Here is a 24,085-nt window from a genome sequence, read left to right as displayed (position 1 = left end):
GCCTGCTGTCTTTTTCCTTTGTGGTTACTAATTTGTTCTATCAGCTTTGCCAAGTAACTTAACTTCCATATAAATTCCATAAGTAAAATAAGTGCAGTAGTTTATGCTGCTTACCTTGGAAAGGTGGAATAAAAAGATAAAGTGGTGGAATTAAATTAATATACACAGTTGAAAAGCATTTGGTCTTTTTCTTCATTTTTCTTACTATGTCAAATTCACCATCAACAAGATATAATACAAATCCTCCTTCACCTGGAGATACAATACACTTTTATACATGTGTTAATCAGAGAGTCTGCTGAGTACAAAACACATTTGAGTTTTTCACAGAAATATCCTAAGAACAAAGATGCTATCCATTTATTTTGAACTTAAATGAGAGCTGATTTTCCTAAAAACTACAGCCTCAAGCAAGTTATATTTGAAATACTTAATGTAATGTGACCCTAAATAGAGTAGAAAAAAGTAAAATGTACACATACTTTAAATTTATAGTTTTCTTCATTATAGCACTAAAATGGAATACTTGGAATTATGTGAATCCCTACACAATAGTGGGGAAAAAAATTACAGAGCAAATAACATAGTGTTTCAGACTGCATGTGTATGTGTGTGTGTTTGTAAAGACAGGTAATAAGCACTAGGTCAGAGTGGAAATAACTGCTAAAAGACTGTAAGAACCACAGTAATAGCTAAGTAAGCTATTTTAAACTTTTAATAAAATACAACTCAAGCTTAAAATACAATATTTATGTCAAATATATTCCATGTCATATGTAAGCATTTAATAGATTTTAGTCATCAAATCAGAATGTTGAAAAGCACAAGAGGACAGGAAGCAGACGCTACCTCTATTTCCACATGAGACTGGAAGATGGCTCTCATACCCCCTTGGGTTGTCATATACTTAGTTTCAAGAAGAAATACACATAAATTTTTTAATATCAAAATATTTAAAAAATATCAATATTTCTCAAGAAGAGCAGAGAAAGCAAATGACCTCACCTATTTTCTTTTGATCACTTTTGAAAAGCAAACTCCTAATCCAGCTACTTCTAGTATGATTTTATTGGAAAAGGAGCATTATACAGTGCTTGAAAGCACCAATTATGATAGGAACTAAACTCCCTGAAGTAAAAGATGATAACTGTATTTCATTATATTTCTTCCTCTTTGTACTATGTGAACTTATTTTTCCCCCATCATAAATTTGCCAAATATGAAATGGATTATCCCATCCCTTACACTGATATTTTTATAACTTTAAAGCAAACGTATTCTTAATTAACAGATAACACTTTTTAGTCCAAAATAAAGTGGGCTGTGTCCCACAGTATGCCCTCTTTTATAATCATTATAACATTGGGCAGCGATAGCTTCCAATCTCTAAAACACAGCCAGTAAATATAAACTGAGTCTGAAGCTTTGCTTATGAGAAAATGTCCTGACCCTAGTGACCTCAACCAGTTTGTACGAGTGACCATTATTTTCAGCAGTTTTTCCAAATCTGAAAATGTTGCCATTCATAATAGACCCCCACTGGAGATTCATTTGTTAGTAATAGCATATGATCAAAATTAATCCTCTGGTTGCTAAATACCAGGGATGGTGTAAATTCAGCTCTCAGCCAGGTATCAGGCTGCAAGGGGAGTCTAGGATTGGTAGCTATCACTTAATGTATTGGAAAGCGCAGCATGATTGAGCTATAGAGGTGCTGGGGAATGAGGCAGTGTTTCTCTAGGAAAAAGGAGAGGGAGACAGAGTCCTGCTCCTCCACTTTTACTAAAACAGTCTCCCATTTTCATTGTGCTGGAAACTATGAAGAAATCCCTGACTTCAGAACTCACTGCCATGAGCAAAACACAGCTATTCTAGGCATTCATAAAAATGAAAATGAAGCTAGTACATTTAGAGCATATGAAACAAGATTCCATATTGCTAAAATTACCCCTTTCCCTCTAAAATCCATCTATTTGACCTGTGCTCCTGATAAGAGAAACAGAATACACAGTGGACACACTGGTAGCTTTGCTTTTCTTTTTCTTTTCTAATTCTTTACCATCTGTAAATTTTACATGGGAATGCTATCATGTTAGAAGATCAATGTTGCTCCCACTGAAGGGATCAGAAACTCATTTTAGGACCAGATGAGAAGGGAATTCCCAACCTAGCTGCAGTTCTGAACAGCCTACAAGACAAGGCAGAGATCCTGCACAACCCTACATAGATGAATAGCTAAACTCTGAAAAATCTGATCTTTTCAGGATTTTTTTGTTATTGTTGTGGGGCTCAACTGGTCTTTACTCAGAGAATTTTTATTCATATTTTCTATTCTTGTTTTTCTGGAGATTAATATACCTGATAAAATGTTGGAGGTAAAGATGGAGGAAATGGTTAACATTTCATTCATGCAAATGATTTCAAATAGAACAGACCATCATCTTTAAACCATCCTTTTGGGTATTTCAAATTAATCCTGGAATCTCCATCAGACTGTTCCTACTGCAAAGCCTTCTTTCCTTGTTCTCCTAACATCTCTCTTATATTCTCTCTCAGTAGCAAACATTTCCACCATTTCACATAGAGAGATTTGGGACTCCTATTGATACACATGCCCTCATGCAAATAAAGAAGTTATGTCTCAGTGAAGATGTTCCTATTGGGGGGCATTGACTTTGATGCCAATTCTTCAGTTTTACAAATAAGGCCAAGATGAAAATCCGTATATAAATTCTGACCTGTCTTTATCCATGCATTCCCCTAGAATTTAGACTCATAAAAGTAGAATTAATAGATCTAAGTCTGTGAATATTTTTTCAACATTCTGTTTAATTGCTTTCTAGAACACTTTACATCTTCAAAAGAAATGTTTGTTGTCATAGTACCCTAAGGCATCATGTATTAACGTGAAGCAGTAACACATCTAGAAAATATAGTTAAATAAGATGTGCAAAGATTCTTTACCCATTAAAAACCTAAAAATTAACTAAGAAAAAGAGTAACGGACATCATTCCATAAAATTATGGACTTCTCCAAAAATATTAAGTGTTGAGAAATGAGAACTGGAGAAGGAAATTTCCTTGATTGCAGCTAGATATTCAGCCTAAATTCTTACTCAAATTCTCAACCCCCTTTTAACTGTTTTTGAGCTTTCAACTCAAGGAGTTTTTCCAAGTTAGACAAAATCAGAAGATTCTGTATGTGTGTGGATCCAAGGTAAAGTCACACCTGCCATAGAGTCTTGAGCAATCACTTTTTTGTCATCCTCATTGCATAATAAATGATGTAAATATCCCTATACCTTGAGCCTATCTTTTCCTCTCCCTCTTCTACCTACCTATAACTACGCAGGCATCAGCCACTCTTGTTCCTGTGAATAAGTAGATTTTGGAGGATTAGATTTAAATTGGAAGGTAAGAAAATCCCACTTCAACATAAGTTCCATAGCTGTAATTTTATAACTGACATCTAGGCAGGGAGTTATCACTGGTATGTAAAGCACTATTACAATGATTAGTAAATGGGTATTTGCTTCCCAACTGCCTATTGTTCAATGTATGAATGTTATCAGAAGCAAATACTAGAAGGGAAAATTGGTAAGTGGAAAAATTTGGAAGCTGAAGCCAGTCTTAATATCAAAGAATTAATTTAAAAAATCACTGCAGATGGTGACTGCAGCCATGAAATTAAAAGATACTTGCTCCTTGGAAGAAAAGCTGTGACCAACCTAGACAACACATTAAAAGGCAGAGAAATTAGTTTGCCAACAAATGTCCATCTAGTCAAAGTTATGGGTTTTCCAGTAGTCATGTATGGATGTGAGAGTTGGACCATAAAGAAGGCTGAGTGCTCAAGAACTGACACTTTCGAACTGTGGTGGTGGTGAAGACTCCTGAGAGTCCCTTCGATGGCAAGGAGATCAAACCAGTCAATTCTAAAGGAAATCAATTCTGAATATTCATTGGAAGGGCTGATGCTGAAGCTAAAGCTCCAATACTTTGGCCACCTGATGTGAAGAACTAATTCATTAGAAAAGCCCATGATTCTAGGGAATGTTGAAGGCAGGAGAAGGGGACTACCGACGATGAGATAGTTGGATGGCATCACTGACTTGATGGACATGAGTTTGAGCAAGCTCTGGGAGATTGTGAAGGACAGGGAAGTGAGTACTGCAGGCCATGGGGCCACAAAGAGTCAGACACAACTGAACAACAACAAAAAAAGGTAACTTGGGGGAAAATACTTGAAATTAACATGACACACATAAACAGTATATCAAGAACTTACACATAAAATTATTATCATACCTATTTAAGACTAAAGGAGGTAAATTAAAAATAGTCTATTTGCATGAAATATTCCATAATTTTGCACTGGAAGAAAATTAAGTCCAAATTTTTATATCAGTAGTTGAGAGCAACTAAATAAACAGGATAATCTTAGATCTGGACAATAGTGTATATTAAAAAGAAAATATGTGGCTTTTTCCTTAGTTTTAGAGGTACTATTTAAGCTTCCCCTAATCTGGTGCACATTAGAAGTAGAGCTTCCAAGCAAGCAAGTGTGCATTTACAAAATAGCAGCTATACCATAATAAATGTGGCTTATGTGTGGTAGTGCATATTTGAAATCATAATCTTTTATAATTAAGATATCAAATCTCAAAAAATATCATCACCATAATATAGCCTGACAACAACTCAGATTATCACAGCCTAGACAAATCACCTTCCATGGAAGAAAATACTTTAAAGACTTATGATATACTCTGGCACAGATTAAAATAATTTTTATGATATAGCATTACACCACCATATTCCAGGTATTTTATAATGATTAAAAGAGGGATACATGAATCCAATCATAATATACCTTTATAAAGACACTTATTTTCATGAGTTAGAAACAATGCCAGCACTAAGGTATTATACTAATAATCATAGCAACAACAACAAACCCAGATGCACACAAAGATATGAATAATTTATTAAGCTTTCCACAGATCTGTAGTTTTTCAGTTAACCAATTATTAAAAGTTAAGTTTGTCAAAAGATCTTAAATTATTTCAACTTATTTTAAATACATCTCTATGTTGAAGGAAGGATGAGAATCATAAAATTTTGGATTTGAAAATAATATTATTATAATTTAGACACTAAATTGACAGTTTCAGTGCTTTTTGACATTCTAAATGTACAAATTTAAATGTCAACAGTTAATCATGGACAATCTGCTATTGGTTTTTCTCTGTTTAAAAATACCCAGTTGTGGAAGAAATTCCTATCCTTATATTCCTCTGCAGGCACATTTATCAAATATAAAATACAGATTAATCAAACAGTAATTTAATTTCTCAAAAAAAACATTAAAGAATACTATCAATTTTCAATTTGTGAAACACCTCTAAAAGCCAATATTTAATAGAGGTAGGGATGAGAAAATAACAATAAAACAAGTACTTCAGATGACAGGAAACTAAAATATTTTTCAGCTTTAAATTGCATGTAATATAAATCATACAGGGTTTACAATTTTACCATTATCTAAAGATAAAACAATCAGCAAACAAAACCAGATATAATCCACAAAACCATAAGATTTTGTGTTGTTATAGTTTTTATGCTCTTTATCTTTAAAAGAATGGGAAAGACTAGAGATCTCTTCAAGAAAATCTGAGATACCAACGGAACATTTCATGCAAAGATGGGCTCAATAAAGGACAGAAAAAGTAGGGACCTAACAGAAGCAGAAGATATTAAGAAGACATGGCAGGAATACACAGAAGAACTGTACAAAAAAGATCTTCACGACCCAGATAATCACAATGGTGTGATTACTCATCTACAGTCAGACATGCTGGAATGTGAAGTCAAGTGGGCCTTGGGAAGCATCACTACAAACAAAGCTAGTGGAGCTGATGGAATTCCAGTTGAGCTATTTGAAATCCTGAAAGATGACGCTGTGAGAGTGCTGCATTCAATATGCCAGCAAATTTGGAAAATTCAGCAGTGGCCACAGGACTGGAAAAGGTCAGTTTTCATTCCAATCCCAAAGAAAGGCAATGCCAAAGAATGTTCAAACTACCGCACAATTGCACTCATCTCACACGCTAGTAAAGTAATGCTCAAAATTCTCCAAGCCAGGCTTCAGCAATACGTGAACTGTGCACTTCCACATGTTTAATATGGTTTTAGAAAAGGCAGAGGAACCAGAGATCAAATTGCCAACATCCGCTGGATCATCGAAAAAGCAAGAGAGTTTCAGAAAAACATCTATTTCTGCTTTATTGACTATGCCAAAGCCTTTGACTGTGTGGATCACAATAAACTATGGAAAATTCTGAAAAAGATGGGAATACCAGACCACTTGACCTGCCTCTTGAGAAACCTGTATGCAGGTCAGGAAGCAACAGTTAAAACTGGACATGAAACAACAGACTGGTTCCAAATAGGAAAAGGAGTATGTCAAGGCTGTATATTGTCATCCTGCTTATTTAACTTATATGCACAGTACATCATGAGAAATGCTGGGCTGGAGGAAGCACAAGCTGGAATCAAGATTGCTGGGAGAAATATCAATAATCTCAGATATGCAGATGATACCACCCTTATGGCAGAAAGTGAAGAGGAACTAAAGAGCCTCTTGATGAAAGTGAAAGAGGAGAGTGAAAAAGTTGGCTTAAAGCTCAACATTCAGAACACGAATATCATGGCATCTGGTCCCATCACTTCATGGGAAATAGATGGGGAAACAGTGGAAACAGTATCAGACTTTATTTTGGGGGGCTCCAAAATCACTGCAGATGGTGACTGCAGCCATGAAATTAAAAGATGCTTACTCCTTGGAAGGAAAGTTATGACCAACCTAGATAGTATATTAAAAAGCAGAGACATTATTTGCCAATCAAGATCTGTCTAGTCAAGGCTATGGTTTTTCCAATGGTCATGTATGGATGTGAGAGTTGGACTATAAAGAAAGCTGAGCACTGAAGAATTGATGCTTTTGAACTGTGGTGTTGGAGAAGACTCTTGAGAGTCCCTTGGACTGTGAGGAGATCCAACCAGTCCATCCTAAAGGAGATCAATCTTGGGTGTTCATTGGAAGGACTGATGTTGAAGCTGAAACTCCAATATTTGGCCACCTGATGCAAAGTGCTGATTCATTTGAAAAGACCCTGATGCTGGGAAAGATTGAGGGCAGGAGGAGAAGGGGAAGACAGAGGATGAGATAGTTGGATGGCATCACCAACTCGATGGACATGGGTTTGGGTAGACTCCAGGAGTTGGTGATGGACAGGGAGGCCTGGCATGCTGCAGTTCATGGGGTTGCAAACAGTCGGACACAATTGAGTGACTGAACTGAACTGATCTTTAAAACCAGCCACCATCATTAAATAAGCTAGTTCTTAAAGAATATGATAAAACTTTTAATGAAAAAATCAAGTGGTGCTACTTATTTAAAAAACTCTACATCTAGTCTAAGGCATCAATCCCTTGGATTATTTTTATCTACACACAAGAATAAGTTTCAATCTTCAAGTGAAGAAAACTAACTCAAAGTAGCTTAAAAACTGAAGTTTCCAGAGAAGTCATTCATTTTAATTCTTATTACTTATATACATTTTAATTAATTTTTATTATAGTTGCTTCACAATATTTTGTTTGTTTCTAGAAGGGGATGATAGAGGATGAGATGGCTGGATGGCATCACTGACTCGATGGATGTGAGTCTGAGTGAACTCCGGGAGTTGGTGATGGACAGGGAGGCCTGGTGTGCTGTGATTCATGGCGTCACAAAGAGTTGAACACGACTGAGTGACTGAACTGAACTGATTGTACAGGAAAGTGAATCAGCTATACATATATATATATATCTCATTTTTTGGCTTTCCTTCCCATTTAGGTCACCACAGAGCACTCAGTAGAGTTCCCTGAGCTATACAGTAGGTTTTCATTAGTTATCTATTTTATACATACTATCAATAGTGCATGGCTTCCCTGATGGTTCAGTGGTTAAGAACCCACCTGACAATGCAGGAGACATCAGTTGTTTCCCTGGGTTGGGGAGACCCCCTGGAGAAGGAAATGGCAACCCACTCTAGCATTCTTACCTGGGAAACCCATTGACAGCAGAGCCTGACAGACTACAGTCCATGGAGTCACAAAGAAGTCAGACATGATATAGCGACTAAACAACAACACAATTAATAGTGTATATATGTCAAACTGAATCTCCCAATTCATCCCACCTGCCCCACCTTTCTGTCACTGGTGTACTTTCATTTGTTCTCTACACCTGTGTCTCTTTCCATTTGCAAGTAAGAACATATTTATTTTTCTAAATTCATGTATGTATTAATATACAATATTTGTTTTTCTCTTTCTGATTTCACTCTATATGGCAGTCTCTGCTGCTGCTGCTGCCAAGTCGCTTCAGTCATGTCCGACTCCATGCAACCCCATAGACGGCAGCTCACCAGGCTCCCCCATCCCTGGGATTCTCCAGGCAAGAACACTGGAGTGGGTTGCCATTGATAGTCTCTAGGTCCATTCATATCTGTACAAGTGATCCAATTTCATTCCTTTCTATGGCCGAGTAATACTGAGTATAACTGAGTAATATTCAATATTCAACAACAACAACCACATCTTCTTTAATCATTTCTTTGTTGATGAAGTCTTAGGTTGTCTCCATGTCCTGGCTATTTTAATGGTGCTACAATTCACTTTGGAACATATGTGTCTTTTTGAATTACGGTTTTCTCTGGGTATATGCCCAGGGGTGTGACTAATGGGTCATATGGTAGTTCTATTTTTAGTTTTTAAGTTACCTCCATACTGTTTTCCATAATGGCTGTATAAATTTACAGTCCCATCAGATTCTCTTATCACTTATATATATTTACAATAATGAACCATAATAAAAATGAATGAATAAATATGAGACTCATTTTCATTTCCCATATGTAACTCAAGATTTTTTGTTATAGTTTTTAAAATTATTTCCCTTTATCTTTACTAAATTGCTAGTGTTAGGTTGATGCAGTTCTGCATTGTTCAATCTGCTGCTTGATATTGCAATACATTCTTAAGTAAATGTAGTTATGTTATATATCATTTTAATGCACATTTCTGCTTGATTTTTTTTGTTAGTGACATTGCTTGCTGCATATTTTATATTTATATATTTTTAATTTTATATTTCACCCTAGGGAAATGATATTAGATAAAAAGTAAATTCAAGCGATTTTCTTTTCCAGTTCAAATGGATCATAAAGCAGCAGTAAGAACTCTCAACATCAACAACATGCTTGGTCCAGGAACTCCTAACAAACGTACAGTGCAGTGGTAGTTCAAGAAGTTTTACAAAGGAGACAAGAGCCTTGAAGAAGAGAAGTGCAGTGGCCGGCCACTGGAAGTTGACAATGACCAACTGAGTGCAATCATCAAAGCTGATCCTCTTACAACCACAGAAGAAGTTGCTGAAGAACTCAGCATTGAACATTCCTTGGTCCTTTGTCAATTGAAGCAAATTGAAAAGGTGAAAAAGCTTGATAAGTGGTGTGCCTTGTGAGCTGATCACAAATCAAGAAAATGAACATTTTGAAGTGTTGTCTTATCTTATTCTATGCAACAACATTGAACCATTTCTCGATTGGACTGTGACTTGCATTGAAAGTGGATTTAGACAACAACCGGCCATGACCAGCTCAGCGGTTGAACAAAAGAAGCAGCTCTAAAGCACTTCCCAAAGACAAACTTGTATCAAAAAAAGGTCATGGTCACTGTCTGGTGGTCTGCTGCTGATCTGATCCACTACAGCTTCTGAATCCCAGTAAAACCATTACATCTGAGAAGTATGCTCAGCAAATTGATGAGATGCACCAAAAACTGTAATGCCTGCAGGCGGCACTGGGTCAACAGAGTGGGCCCAATTCTTCTCCAGAACAATGCCTGAGGTCATGTTGCACAATAAACACTTCAAAAATTCAACAAATTGGGCTACTAAGTTTTGCCTCATCCATCATATTCATACCTGACCTTTTTGCCAACCGACTACCACTTCAAATATCTCAACAACTTTTTGCAGAGAAAACACCTAGCAGAATAGAAAACATTTTCCAAGAGATCTCGGAATCCTGAAGCACAGATTTTTACACTATAAGAATAAACATTTCTCATTGGCAAAAATGTGTTGACTGTACTGGTTTCTATTTTGATTAATAAGATGTGTTTGAGCCTGGTTGTAACGATTTAAAATTCATGGTTCGAAACTGCAATTACTTTTTCATCAACCTAGTATTTTACTGTCAACTTTACAGCTTTGTCCTCAATGTAAAGGAGACAGATCTTATTTCATTTCTAGTAGTCACACAAAGCCAGGGTCAATATATCGTCATGGCTAATATGCACGCATGCATGCTAAGCTACTTTAGTCATGTCCAGCTCTTTGCAAACCTATGGACTATAGCCCACCAAGCTCCTGTCCACAGGACTCTCTAGGCAAGAATACTGGAGAGGGTTTTCATGCCCTCCTCCAGGGGATCTTCTCAACCCAGGGTTTGAACCCATGTCTCCTGCAGCTTGTGCTTTCATATTTTTATCTCTGTAAACAATAGTTCATAGATGTGAACTTATCTATGGAACAGCTAAATCCATATTACTTTGTCAAATATTCACTAACATATAAATAGCCTCATTAATTAAATCTTTTGTTCTCAGAAGTTCAAGGCAAAGTGACCCACTTTTACGTTTCCTGTTCCCTGCACAGTGAAAAAAAATAGTAGGTTCAATATATTTCATTTAAAATTTGGGTGAATATATATTTAATCTGAACTAAATTGAGGATTATAGGAAAATATATACAAATAAACCATACAGATTAAGAACTGTTTGTGTACATAAGTAATAAAAATAAGAATGAACAAACAAAAACCCAAAGATAAATACATCTATATTACAACAGAAAAGCATTTTAGAACTTTATAAAAAAAAAAAAAACACAGGTAAACAATTTCATCTGATCTTAAGGCTTCATAACTTTAGGGGATATTTTTCATTTAGCTTTAACAAGTACTTAACACTCTAGAATATTAAACTTTAAAATAAATTATTACATTTTAATTCTTCTTTACTAGGGTATAAAGCTCTTGAAAAGCCTAAAAAATAATGCATATACATATACATGGATTTCTGGCCATAAACTAGTAAATATTATAAAGGTTCTTACACATGTAATTTTAAGTAAACAAACTACCTGTTATTTTAATAACTAGGGTGAACTATAGTTCTCTATAAAATAGTTATTTTACTATAGCATTTTAAGATAGTAAGTTATTATAATATAGGTACAATTTTTCCTCTTATGTATATCATAAAAATAAAAATAAATTTGGAACATGTTATTTTTCATTTCTTTTTAAACCATGCTAAGTAATATGCTATACCAACAACATACACTCCTGAAATTGTTCTTTTTCAGATAAAAATTAGGATCTCTTTCTGAATATTCCCTCATTAAATACAGAATATAAAACAGCCAAGGTAATAGTGTACTTTCCTCATTAAATGTTGTACTGTTATAAAATTGTTCTGGCTATTACAGTCTTGGGATTTTGTTATTGTTGTTGTTCAGGCATTATAACTTTTAACCAGTGGACTAATGCATGGATTTTATTCACTTTTAGAAATTGACTCAAGTCTTATGATTTTGTACAATGCTATCTATTAGTTTGCTGAGTGCTTTCCTGTCACATATAAGGACAAATACAAATTATTTTCACTTGCATTCACAATTTAAATGTTGTCTAAGTATATTTTAAATCTAGACAGAGAGTGAAAAGAAATTTTCAGAATTTTTTAAAAAGAGTTTTAGCTAACATTGTCTGACATCAGGACACTTCTGCACTTGCAGAGATTAAGGGTCTAACCCAGGGTAGAATCAGATATATGTAACAAGAGAAACTCCTTGACCAATTAGGTTCATTTTAAAAACAGTACCATAATTCAATTTTTTTCTATCCCTATTTTTCTTTCATTTTGAATGTTTATAGCTACTTAGTACTGTACTATATAATAAACTTCAGTTGCTTGAGGTTTCAATTTTTATCATAACATTTATTGGCCATTACACAGTTTTTCTAATTGAACATTTAATTTTAATTATTTTACAATAATAATGTGCCAGCAACATATGGAACACATTTGTGTCTTTTAAAGTAAAAATTAAGGTGATACTGAGATATACTTCAACTCATATTTGGAGGCAATCATTTCAATTAATTCTAGATAATTCTTATTTGGAATACACATTAATATAATACATTTTAATTTCCTAATATATAAAATATTTCCTGCTTTATTAACTTGCTTAAATTATATCTAATTATAATCATAAGTAGGAATATTTTCATATATTGATTTTTTTAAATTATGCGTAAATGCTTTTACTTATTCTAGATATTATACTCTACGTACTATTTCAAGAATGTGTTTCCCCAGGGAGCTCAACCTGGTGCTCTGTGACAACTAGAGTGGTGGAATGAGGGATGGAGGGAGGTTAGAGAGGGAGGGGACATATGTATACTTAGGATTGATTTATGTTGTATGGCAGAAACACAACACAACATTGTAAAGCAATTATTCAATTAAAATAAATTTTAAGAAAAAGTGTTCCTCTTTGCAATGCTCATATACCACAAATATGAATATTACAGAAATCAACCTAAAATAATAATCATTCTGTCATGTTATTAGTAGGTTAACATTAGTAAATAAGTTATGTATATAAATATCCCATATATCCAGATACCAAACATTACAAGAATAAAATAATTCATAACTAATTCTAACTCTTGAACATTCAGTTTCTAAAGAGATGTTATAACTTCTAAGATCAGAAAGTAAGTATAACATTACAACTTAAGTTATAAAATGAAACGGGAGCAAGGGTGGTGATTTTTCATTTATATCCAGCCAGTTCAGATCATCAAACAGGCCAATAGCTAGAGGACACAGCAGTATCCTGGCAAAGCAGCTGAATGCATTTTTCAGGACATGGACTGAAAATACCTGCTTTCAGTCCCAATACCCAATTCTTGCTTCACAACTCAATTAAGATGTATGTTTGCTGCTATCTGAAACTGGAAACTAGCTTCTTCACCATGAATCACAGTTTTTAATAATAAATCCACCTTAAATAAACACACCAGAAAAAGCTAGACTAAAGCATAAAAGTGAAAAGCAAAAGTGAAGTCGCTCAGTCAGTCGTGTCCAACTCTTTGCGACCCCATGAACTGCAGCCTACCAGGCTCCTCTGTCCATGGGATTTTCCAGACAAGAGTACTGGAATGGGTTGCCATTGCCTTCTCTGAATATCATTTAAACAAAACCTGCCTCCACATGTCAGTTCATGGAAAGCCATTAGAGTTTTGAAATATTTATATTTTCTATGAATGGTTGTGTTTATTCAATGCATATTTATGTTTAATTTTCATGCAATTAAATAAAATATATGCCCACCCATAAACTAATATTAGAAGATCCCTATGAAGCAATTTTACAAATAAAAACACATAAAAGTGTTAGTAGTATTACTTTACACTCTTCCTTCTTTCCCTCATGATATCATTTACTGTAAAATTCATCTTATAAAAATCATCAATTAAGGATTAATTATCAATTACTCAAGGATAAATAAAAAGAGAAGGCTGATTTTCTAAAGAATAGAGACTGTATGATAATCACTGTTGTAGAACCTAGCTTAGAATCTGTTGTAGAATTCTATCTTAGAATCTAGCATAATGCCTGACACAGGGAGATACTTTAAGATGTGGCTGCTGAGTGACTTATTTTCTTAAATTTGAGATGTACTTTAATGAAATAAGATATTACTTGCAAATAATCAATACATAAATATGAGAGCTGAACATCAGTACTCTTACATGTTATCATATGACAAATGTCCTTTAAAAGTTTTTCTAATTATAAAAAAATAATTAATTTTGGATCTAATTTTAAGAAAACAGAAAATTTTCCTACTAGACTTGGAAAGAGACTGGAAACTCTTCACTAAACTATATTAATATATTCTTTTTTTAATATAAATTTATTTTAATTGGAGGCTAATTACTTTACAATATTGTATTGGTTTTGCCGTACATTGACATACATTCTTAAAGGAAAACTTCTTGAATTCTTACATGTAGTAAGTACCTACCTATCAGTGTGTATATGTATGCCAAATCTCTATAGTCATGTCTGACTCTGCAACCCCATGGACTGTAGCCCCTGAGGCTCCTGTGTCCATGGGATTCTCTAGGCAAGAATACTGGAGTGGACTACCATTTCTTCCTCCAGGGGATCTTCCTGATCCATGGATCCAAGACCTGTCTGTTAAGTCTCTTACATTAGCAGGGGCATTCTTTACCACTAGCGCCACCTGGGAAGCCCAAATAGTAGGCTCTGATAAACATCTTTTTAAAGTACAAACATTATCACTCAGTTCTAGAATATTTATCATTGAAAATCAAAACTGTATATCTCCTAAGAATTCATAATGTTTACTGAAAGGAAATCACTATAAAATAGTATTCTCCAGAACATTCTAAACACTGAAGTATAAGATTTACTATGTGTGAATATGTACATTTAAGAATATTTACAAATGTTTAAATGAAACATCTCCATAGTATTGATTTTCCAAATATATACAAGGTATTTAGGACTGTTAAATTAAGATTTTTTACACTTCTGTATATTTAACAATTGCTGTCATATATTAGTAGTAGTAGTAGTAGTAGGCAACTCACTGCTGCTGCTGCTGCTAAGTCGCTTCAGTCGTGTCTGACTCTGTGCGACCCCATAGACGGCCTCCCACCAGGCTCCCCGTCCCTGGGATTCTCCAGGCAAGAACACTGGAGTGGGTTGCCATTGCCTTCTCCAATGCATGAAAGTGAAAAGTGAAAGGGAAGTCGCTCAGTCGTGCCCGACTCTTAGCAACCCCATGGACTGCAGCCTACCAGGCTCCTCCCTCTATGGGATTATCCAGGCAAGAGTACTGGAGTGGGGTGCCATTGCCTTCTCCAGGCAACTCACAGTGATGAACAATAACTGGTCAGGGAAAGTTTCTAAGTTACATGCAATTTACTGTTGTTGAGTGGAGAGCCTAATATTTTCTTCCCTCATCTTAAGATCTAATTTCCTGGGTCTTTTACAAGCTTACTGAATATGCATTTGTTTCTGTTCATTTTAACAAAATGCAGAGAAGAAAGAAGGCTAATAGAAAATATGTGATAACATGCCTATTTTATGTATAGTATCACTTCTATTTTTCTTTTTAGTAACAGTAGTCTGATAATAACAAAGATGAATAAAACTGGTGCATAAGCCAAACTTTGAAATATTGCTCTCTATTTTAATAGATTCTGTTGGATCACCATATTGCTTTGTTAAGATATCTCCACCCACCTGTGCCATCCACTCTGACAAAAAACAACTATATATGTAAAGTTGTGTCAAAAATGCATTAACAAATTTCATGTTAATAAAATATGTGTACAGTGCTATGCACAATGGTTTGAAATAATAAAACTGTATTATTATTATTTAAATCATAGTTTCAGAAGATTAAAGTAGAGAATGGACCTCTCACCCCATCCTTCCTATCTGTTGTCAATAATCAACTACTATAAGCAAGATCATTTTTATGGGGATTAATGAAAAATTTTTTCAGGTCCCTTGGAAAAAGTGACAAAATACTGAATATCTACATTTATTTTTCTGTAATTATAAGATGATCCCATAATCCTACTTCCAAAAGCTATCTCAAATCCATCTTCTTATCCCCATCTCAGTATTACCATGCTAGCCAGGCCACCATACCCTTCCCTATGTCCCTAAAAACTGCAATAGACTCCTAACACTACTCTTCATTTTCCAATCATCTCTTCTACTTGCTAGCCATAATGCTCTAAAAATGAAAAATGGTTGAAATCTCATTAGCTTCCCATTTTACCAAGGAAAATATTAAAACCTAATTCCTTTCCATGGCTTGTTTTCTTCTCTGTGGATCCGGTTTCACATTCTCTTTCAAACCTCGCTATAGGCTACTCTCTGCCTTGCTCAGTAAGCTCCAGTTCCATACTGGACTTATTTCTTCAAAGGCGACAAGCTCATCTCCCTTCAAGGTCACTGACCAGGTAGTTCCCTTTACCTAGAATGCACTTCTTCCTGTTCTGTACATTTAGCTGTTTCTCATCCTTGAGAATGTCATTTATGTGTCACTTCCCAGAGAGGCCTCTCCAACCACCACATTTAAAACAGTGGGTCCCTCCTGTTATTTGCTCAGGGCCTTTATTGTTTCCTCCATAGTATATAGTTTCATTTACTTCCGTATTTTTTGTCAGTCTCCCTTAGTAGAAAATAAATTCCATGAAGGCATTTATGAAGTCTGGCTTACTTACTCTTTTTTCTCTTCATCATATAAATATTAAATTCAAAAACAGAATACTCAATAAAAATAAGGCAAAAGAAGAGGTAATATAATACATGTTTTTTAAAGAACTAATGCCAGTCCTAAAGAAACTGCAAGTTGATCAGAACACTATAGACATAGTATATCAAATTATGTTGCACAACTTAAATGTGTATATATATATATATATATACACATGTGTGTATATATATATATATATATATATATATATATATATATATACACACAATTTTTATTTAAAAGTTAACACTGTGGATGTATGGAGAAGGCAATGGCACCCCACTCCAGTACTCTTGCCTGGAAAATCCCATGGACAGAGGAGCCTGATAGGCTGCAGTCCATGGAGTCACTGAGGGTTGGACACGACTGAGCAACTTCACTTTCACTTTTCACTTTCATGCATTGGAGAAGGCAATGGCAACCCACTCCAGTGTTCTTGCCTGGAGAATCCCAGGGATGGGGGAGCCTGGTGGGCTGCTGTCTATGGGGTCACACAGAGTCGGACATGACTTACAATTTAATCCTTCTGTATAAGTTTAGTTTGATTACATGATTAACAAAGTACACTGAACAAAGTTAATTCATGTTTATTATTTAACTACATGTACTGATCTCTACTGTATTTATAGTCCCAAGAAATGGTGAGTCAAGAAGACAAGAGACTTCTATAACTTTAGGGATTTGGTTGACTGATGGACAATGTAAGATAACATCTATTCTCTCACCATTTAGGACAAAAGAAATATATAGTCAGAAGTACTCCTGTGTGTGAAAGAAGAAAGAGAGAGTGATTGAGATATGGTGTCTGTCACAGAGGAAAAGAATTAGTAGAAGGAAATACAAGAAATCTTTGATGCCTTTTGCTACTTATTTATACTAGCAATGATTACTGAAGAAAAATTTTCAACTCTTGGATTTTTAATAATATTTAATTTTGTAACATAAGAATAATACAAATTCCATATGGAAAAGTTTGACAGTATTTTTAAAATGTAAAAAGATGTTATTTAATCATTAATTAAATATAGATATATATATATTTGCCCCTTTAGAAAATCTATATTAATACTGCTTTATTCATGTTATTTCTAGTTTGAAGATAAGATCCTTAAAGAATGTTGTATAATTTTTGTGTAAGAAAAAAATTTTAGATATAGTCTTATCCCAAACTCAGAACAAAAAGATTTAGATGACCAGTGTGTATCAATGACATTTTATATTCTATTTTAAATACTAATCATAATGGCTAATTCTACAATGGCTCAGTTTGTTAATGTATAAAAAATTACATTCTAGGTTGTTTTCATACTTATGGAAAACAAGAAAGGCATGTGATTTCAACCTCTTGCACTTTTACAATCATAGTTTATCCCTCAAATTTTATATAAGTGAAAGGTCTTTTAGCAATATTCCTTATAAATCACTCAGTTTTCCTTATTGAACCCAATTTTCAATATTTTCAGTAAAGTTCACTCTTCAACTTTCTGAAAATACTTCAATTCCCCGCTTTCTGTAAATATAAGAACAACATTCAGTCTTACAGTTTGTGTACAATATTTATGTCAGTTCAACTAATTTGAGGCTATAAATGTAAATAAGCAGGTATTTTTCTGATCAGCTATGTTCACCTGTATTTACACACAACTTAGTGGATTTTAGACTTAATTCATTCAAATTAATAAATTTAATGAAACTAATGACTCAAACTATTGTTTTCCTTGTATATTTCATTTTTCACTGAAATCCCTGGGTGGAGGAGAAAGATCAATTAACACAATCTTGGTAGTAAAATGAACTCACCAGACTCTCATATTCAAACCATATTTTGATTTAATGAATTATTTGAGTATTGATTATTTTTGGAAACATGAGTCATACCCTGAGAGATGCATCAACTCTTTTAGACTAAAGCAGAGTAATTTTTGAATTAATGGATCCCTGGTGGCTACTAATCACTGAGATTGATATACATGGTTACTGACATATGAAACAAGATTGTATTTTATATTCTCCTAACTATCTTTCTAGTACAAAAATAAAAGTTTTCATATCTTGAGAGTAAAAACTGTTAATTTTAAAATTACCAACACAAAATAAATACTGTGGTTTTAAACAGAGGGAAAATTAATGGAATAAGGGAAATTTGAGTACAAATCATGTTTTCATTTACTTAATCAGATGAAGTGATCTAGAAAGCAGCTTTACTTTTTGATCAATTCAAGGAGGTTTCAGTAATAGAAAGAGTGTCAAACTGATTTATTTTGCCTTTATGGTGCAGAGATTCACAGCCAGTTAAAAAACAAGAGAAGAGATGCTTCCTATATTCAAGTTACTCTTAGCACAGTGTTAAAAATGAAATAGTTCACTTTTTGGATCCTTTTATTCTATCTATGCAAAATGGGGAATGAAGAAGAGGATGATACCTTCATTCAACCATGAAATATGTCATATAATTTGGTAAAAATAAATCACATTAAAGAGTTTACTTTTTGATTACTCTTAATGAGAAGGCAAATTATATTAAAATGAAAATTTACCCTCTGTAACAAATTTTAAAAATAAAACAAGAATTCCATTAGCTCTTAGGACAAAAAGTTACTAGAAAAATGAATACATATGCTTAAAATTAAATATTAAGCCTATTATCAATGCTTAATATTATGAACATAGATAAGATTTGTATTTTCCATTAGTATTTCTATATTGTACATGTACTTCAGTAATTCTAAAATGTAAAATATTTTCAATGTTTACAAATTGGCAAGATATGTTGATTCATGTCATCTATTTTTGAAACTACAAATAAGAAAATATCCTTCAATTGGTCTCAAAAATAACATTTTGAACTTCCACATTTTATCAACTATTAGCATGATTATTTCAGCATTCAAAAATTATCTCAAGATATTATAAGGCATAATTTCCAACCACTGTAACTTTAAGCTGTAAAAAGCATTTTAAAAGCAATTATTTGTGTCTGACGAAAAAAAATCTGAGCATATTTTTTCCATAATATTCTGTTGAAAAACTCTAAATTTTACCCAACTTACCCTTTAGGTACAATATTATTCAAGTGTAACACATAGCTTGTGTTTTTAGACTATTAGTACAAATGCAAATTAAGAGTTTTTGGAGACTATCTTTAATGATCCTATTTGTTAGGTAAGCTGAGTAATATTCACTAAGTTAAGCTAATTTACAAAACACAAATAAATTAGATATAATTGATAAATCTTTTAGTTAAAATGTCTTGTAAAAGTATGAGAAAGCTATTAAAATAGATAAATAAAAATTACTGCAAGAGTTGACAAACAACTCCCCTATGCCCTTAAGTTTAATATGAATTACTGAAAGGTCATACTTTAATACTTGAGACACTTTGGTAGAATGGCTCTTTACTCATTTGAAGAGTGTAACATGTTTTATTTTTGGTAGTATTCTCAGGGCCTAGGATGGTTACTGGAACTTTGAAAATATAAACGTTGATTTAGGGACATGATTGAAAGGATATAACTGTTAAAATATTCCTAGCCAACTTGACTTTAAGTGTATACTTCTTTAGAAGCCCTAGAGACATTTAGTATAACATAAATGTCTGATTTTCCAATTACTAAAAATCGTTTCTCCTTTCAATAAAAAGGTCAAGTAATTACATGTTATTTTAAACAATGTTCAATTTTCAGAGGTAAATTAAGTAACTACTTCCTTTGATATTTAATGCCAGTAGTCCTTGAAACCAAATAAGGGATGTGTGTGAAGGTATACACCTCCATAGGAGAGCATGGCACTATAGGTGGTACTTATAGAATACATTTTCAAAGGCAAGATGGTTGTGTATGGTTTTCAAGCTGACATATGCATTTGTGATTGCAATCTGGAGGTTAAAAACAAAAAAGACAAAGAATTAGAAAAGCATGTCAAAAGTACCAGTTACATAAAGAGAACTGAATATTGATTCTAAATTATTCTAACAAACTGGCTGTATATGTTTATGACAAAAAAGAAGGCTGTGCTGTTCTAATTTCCTTCTCTCTTAACCTTCTCACCCTCGCAAAGAAAGCCCACATTTTCATGCCATCTGACCTCTATTTATATACCTGCAAATTATTTCGAGATCTTGTATGTTGAATGGTAACTCTAATTTAAGTTTTATATTTGAGGTGTTTTAAAAGTGTGACGTAACAGGTGACACCGGCGGTCATCACAGTGCCAGTGAGAGCATCCAGCCAGGTACATGCTGGAAAACTTTTATGGTTGTTCCTCTCTCAGTCTAGGAAGATTAAGATTATGGACGTGGTTTTTTAAATATAGATCTTTAAATATTCACAGCAGAAATCCAATGAGTATGTCTCATAAAGATTGTTGGCTAGAAAGCAAAAAAACAAAAGTCAAAAATTCTCAGTGCTTTCCATTCGGTAAACCTCATCTTCACTTTACCACTTTACCTGACTTTAGGCATAGAATATTCACAACTTCTTAATTCACACCTAATAACACCCCCACCCCCGGTCCCTTCGGGCATCTGGGCTGGAAACAATTCGGAATAATTTCTAAATGTCTACTACATTCGGTCGGGATGGGGTAAAGGGGTTGCAGCTGGGCGAGGGTTTGGTTTATCGAAGGCACAAGGCTGGTTATTTGGCCAGGGGCTACAGCGAGAACGATCTGCTTTCCTGCAGGCGTGCGGGAGAACCTACACGTTACCGTGCAGTGAGCGACCGCAAAGAGCCAGAAGTCTCCATTAAGCCTCTACCACAGAGCCTGACCTCCCGTGGAGACCGCGCAGGGGGAGCGGTCCCGCGGCCGCCAGTAGTGGGACCCAACTGCTGCTGATGCTCACGCATCCGTTTAAAGACATTTGGAAGCAGAAGAGACCGCAGTTCGTGAGGTCTCCGGCCCCGGGAACTGTGGACAGGCGATCTGGTGAGGAGACATCCTCGACCCCCTCGTGTGGAGAGCCCGGAGAAGCCCACCCCGAGACGAAGTTACCTGCCAAGAGGCGACCAACGCACCGGTCCTCGGAACACCCACTTCCTCCCGCCCCATCTTGCTACTCCACCGGTCCCTTTACCTTGGTTGTTGGAGACGTGACTGCAGTCGCCCGGCCAAGCTGTCAGCAGAGGCAAGAAGAAACCAAATTGCAAAAGAAATTCCCGGACTTCGCTGCCCCCCATGGTTCTCCCCGGCTCTCTTCTCCTCCCCCTTAAAGAGAAGTGGCAGCAGCGCAGCCAGGTGTTCAGCTTCGGGTCCGAGTCCACGTCTTCTTCCTCCTCCTCTTCCTCCTCCACCCGGCCCACAGTGGGTGTCCCGGGGTGACCCCCGCGCGAGGCCCCGGGGGCAGGGCACGAAGGTCCAGGCTGCCCAGGTGCAGGCGCAGCTGCTTCGGAGGAGGACGCTGCTTGCGGCGCCAGGGAGCTCCTGGCGGCTGTAGACGAGCGGAATTGCATCCACCGCCGTGTCCCGCTCGCGCGAGGACTATTCACTTGGGCCTGGGAGAGCGCGCGCGCAGGAGCGAGCTCGGGCTGTGGTTTGGGGGAGGGGAGCGAAGGGGCGGGGGAGGGCGCCTCACGGCGGGAATGGGGGGAGGGACGGCCAGGTGCGGCGGTGGCTCGGGCAGCTCTGCCGGTCTGAGCGCCTCTCCTAACTCAGAGTGGGCACTTGCAGAGCCAAAAGCCGGGCGGGCGCCGCAGCTGTGAGCGGGCGGGGGCCGCGGGAACTTTCCTCCGGCCAGTGCGGCGAGAGCCGAGCAACTGAGGAGGCTCCGCGGGGCCGCAAGGGGTCCGACCAAGCTACCGAGCTGCGCCCTCAGCTCTTAGCCTAGGTGGCGACGGCAGCGGCCCGCAGAACGGACCCCTCCAGCTCGGCCGCGTCTGCGCCGCGCTTCGGCCTTGGCAGCCTTTTCCCGGGCCTGTCTGAGGCCGCACTTGGTCTCCTAAGCACTTTCCTTCCCATTTCGCGGCAGCAACGTCCAGCGTTTTAGGGCTACTCTGCACCCTGCAGGGCTACCCTCGACTTCACATTTCCGCCGCCGGAGGGGGCGAGTGCTGTGGCCGAGCGCTCCGGGTCCGGGTTGAGCTTGGCGGCGGCGGACCAGCCTACCGCTCCTCAGCCTGGGTCGCCCAAACTTGCCCGGTAGGGCGAGAGCCTCAGCTTGGCGGCCGCCTCCGCAGCTAGTCCTAGGAGAGCGAAGGAAGGCAGCGAGCTTCAGAGGAGTCACCTCAGGCTGGAGAGGGGCGGGTGCACTGAGGTCTTGTCGTCACCATGCGGCCGCGACTTCACAGTGGAGGTCAAGAGCATGGTTGCAGCCGCAGGCGCCGGGATTTCGGGGGGCCCGGGACGCCTGCAGCGTGAGGGCGTCGCACCGCAGACTCGGAGAAGCCCACGGGCTGAGCTGTGCGTGGCCGCCTCCACAGACGCGCCGACTGCCTGCGAGCGGACAGCTATCCCCACGGAAGCCGCCCCCTCGCGGCACCCACTCCCTCCCAGCGCTCCACGGCGCCGGCTGCCTGGTGGGACCACTCGGCCCTCGCCTCCAGTGCTGGGAGTTCGGAAAGGGGGCAACACAGGTGCTAACAAGGAGGGGTCTCAGGGCGCCTAACCCTGACGTCCTCACCCCGCGGCCGAGGCGGACGTGGAGGGTAGGGCCCGAGCCGCAAGCGCCTCCCAGCTCCGCCAAGCCCGGCGCTGGCCCGCCCGGTTGCCGCCGCTCGGATGCTGCGAGTCCGGCGCTAGAGGGGGTTAGTAGACAGCAACAAAAAAATGCCTCCACTGCTCGCAGGTGGAAGAGGCTGGTCACGCTAGGAACCTCAGGAAGGAGGAAGAATGCGCCCAGGCTAAACTTAACACGTTTATGAAGGGCGCGCCAAGGAATCTGTGCCACTAGTGTGGGGGTTCCATAACAGTTTATTCGCTGTTGTTATTATAATCAGCATTTTAATTGAACGGACTTAGGGTTTTACAGTCGAGTGAGGTCGAAAATCCTACCTCAAAATTCATGAGAATATTTTTTAAAAAATATTTATGACAGGGAAGAAAAGTAAACCCAGAAGAAGAAAAAAAAAAACGATATTATGAAGTATATCTTTCTTCTCTAGGGCAGAGGGAGGGAAATGGCACAGTGGTAGGATTTGGGAAAGTAGTAAATGGAAGAGCAAAGGATCTGCGTTCGATGCTTACAAAATTCTGGAGGAGAAAACAGCCTTCCATTCGACGCGTTTTAGCGCTTCTATGTTTGTGTCACACACAGTTGAAGTGGTTCCAGTTATTGCTTTATAGTCAATGGGAGGCAAAGAGAAATACAGCAAAAAGATGCCCCACGTCTAAGTCGTGCAAGGGGAGAAATATGAAAGGCACATGATTTTGAGGTTGTGAGGAAGGCTTCCGATTGGTGACTGTACTTCCACTTTCTTTCGAAATTCAAACACTGCCTCTCTTTAAAGGTGTCCAAGCTAATTTAAAGGTATGCAGAAAACTTCTGAAAAGATAACCAAGTATGGAGTTTATATATTAGTACTGAAAGGAATAAAATCTGATTTTGCTACTGATGCTACCACTCTTACTGATAGACTGTCAGTATCATTTGCAATATGC

At 37.2% G+C, this 24,085-nt stretch overlaps 1 protein-coding gene across 6 annotated transcripts in view; it reads right to left on the bottom strand.

Annotated features, from left to right (window-relative positions):
• Window positions 1-22,693, bottom strand: part of EPHA6 (EPH receptor A6) — a 1,019,792-nt gene extending 997,099 nt beyond the window's left edge. For all 6 annotated transcript variants that reach the window (XM_027554351.1, XM_027554393.1, XM_027554360.1 and 3 more), the window contains exon 1: window positions 21,567-22,693. In XM_027554351.1, the coding sequence (XP_027410152.1) occupies window positions 21,567-21,942 (376 nt within the window). In that variant the 5' untranslated portion in view covers window positions 21,943-22,693. The remainder of the gene's footprint in view (window positions 1-21,566) is intronic.
• Window positions 22,694-24,085: the final 1,392 nt, after the last annotated feature.

This window comes from Bos indicus x Bos taurus, chromosome 1 (genome assembly GCF_003369695.1).
Source record: "Bos indicus x Bos taurus breed Angus x Brahman F1 hybrid chromosome 1, Bos_hybrid_MaternalHap_v2.0, whole genome shotgun sequence".
Taxonomy (NCBI): Eukaryota; Metazoa; Chordata; class Mammalia; order Artiodactyla; family Bovidae; genus Bos; species Bos indicus x Bos taurus.
Note: the sequence above shows the minus strand (reverse complement) of the source record. Positions and strands in the feature narration are given on the sequence as shown.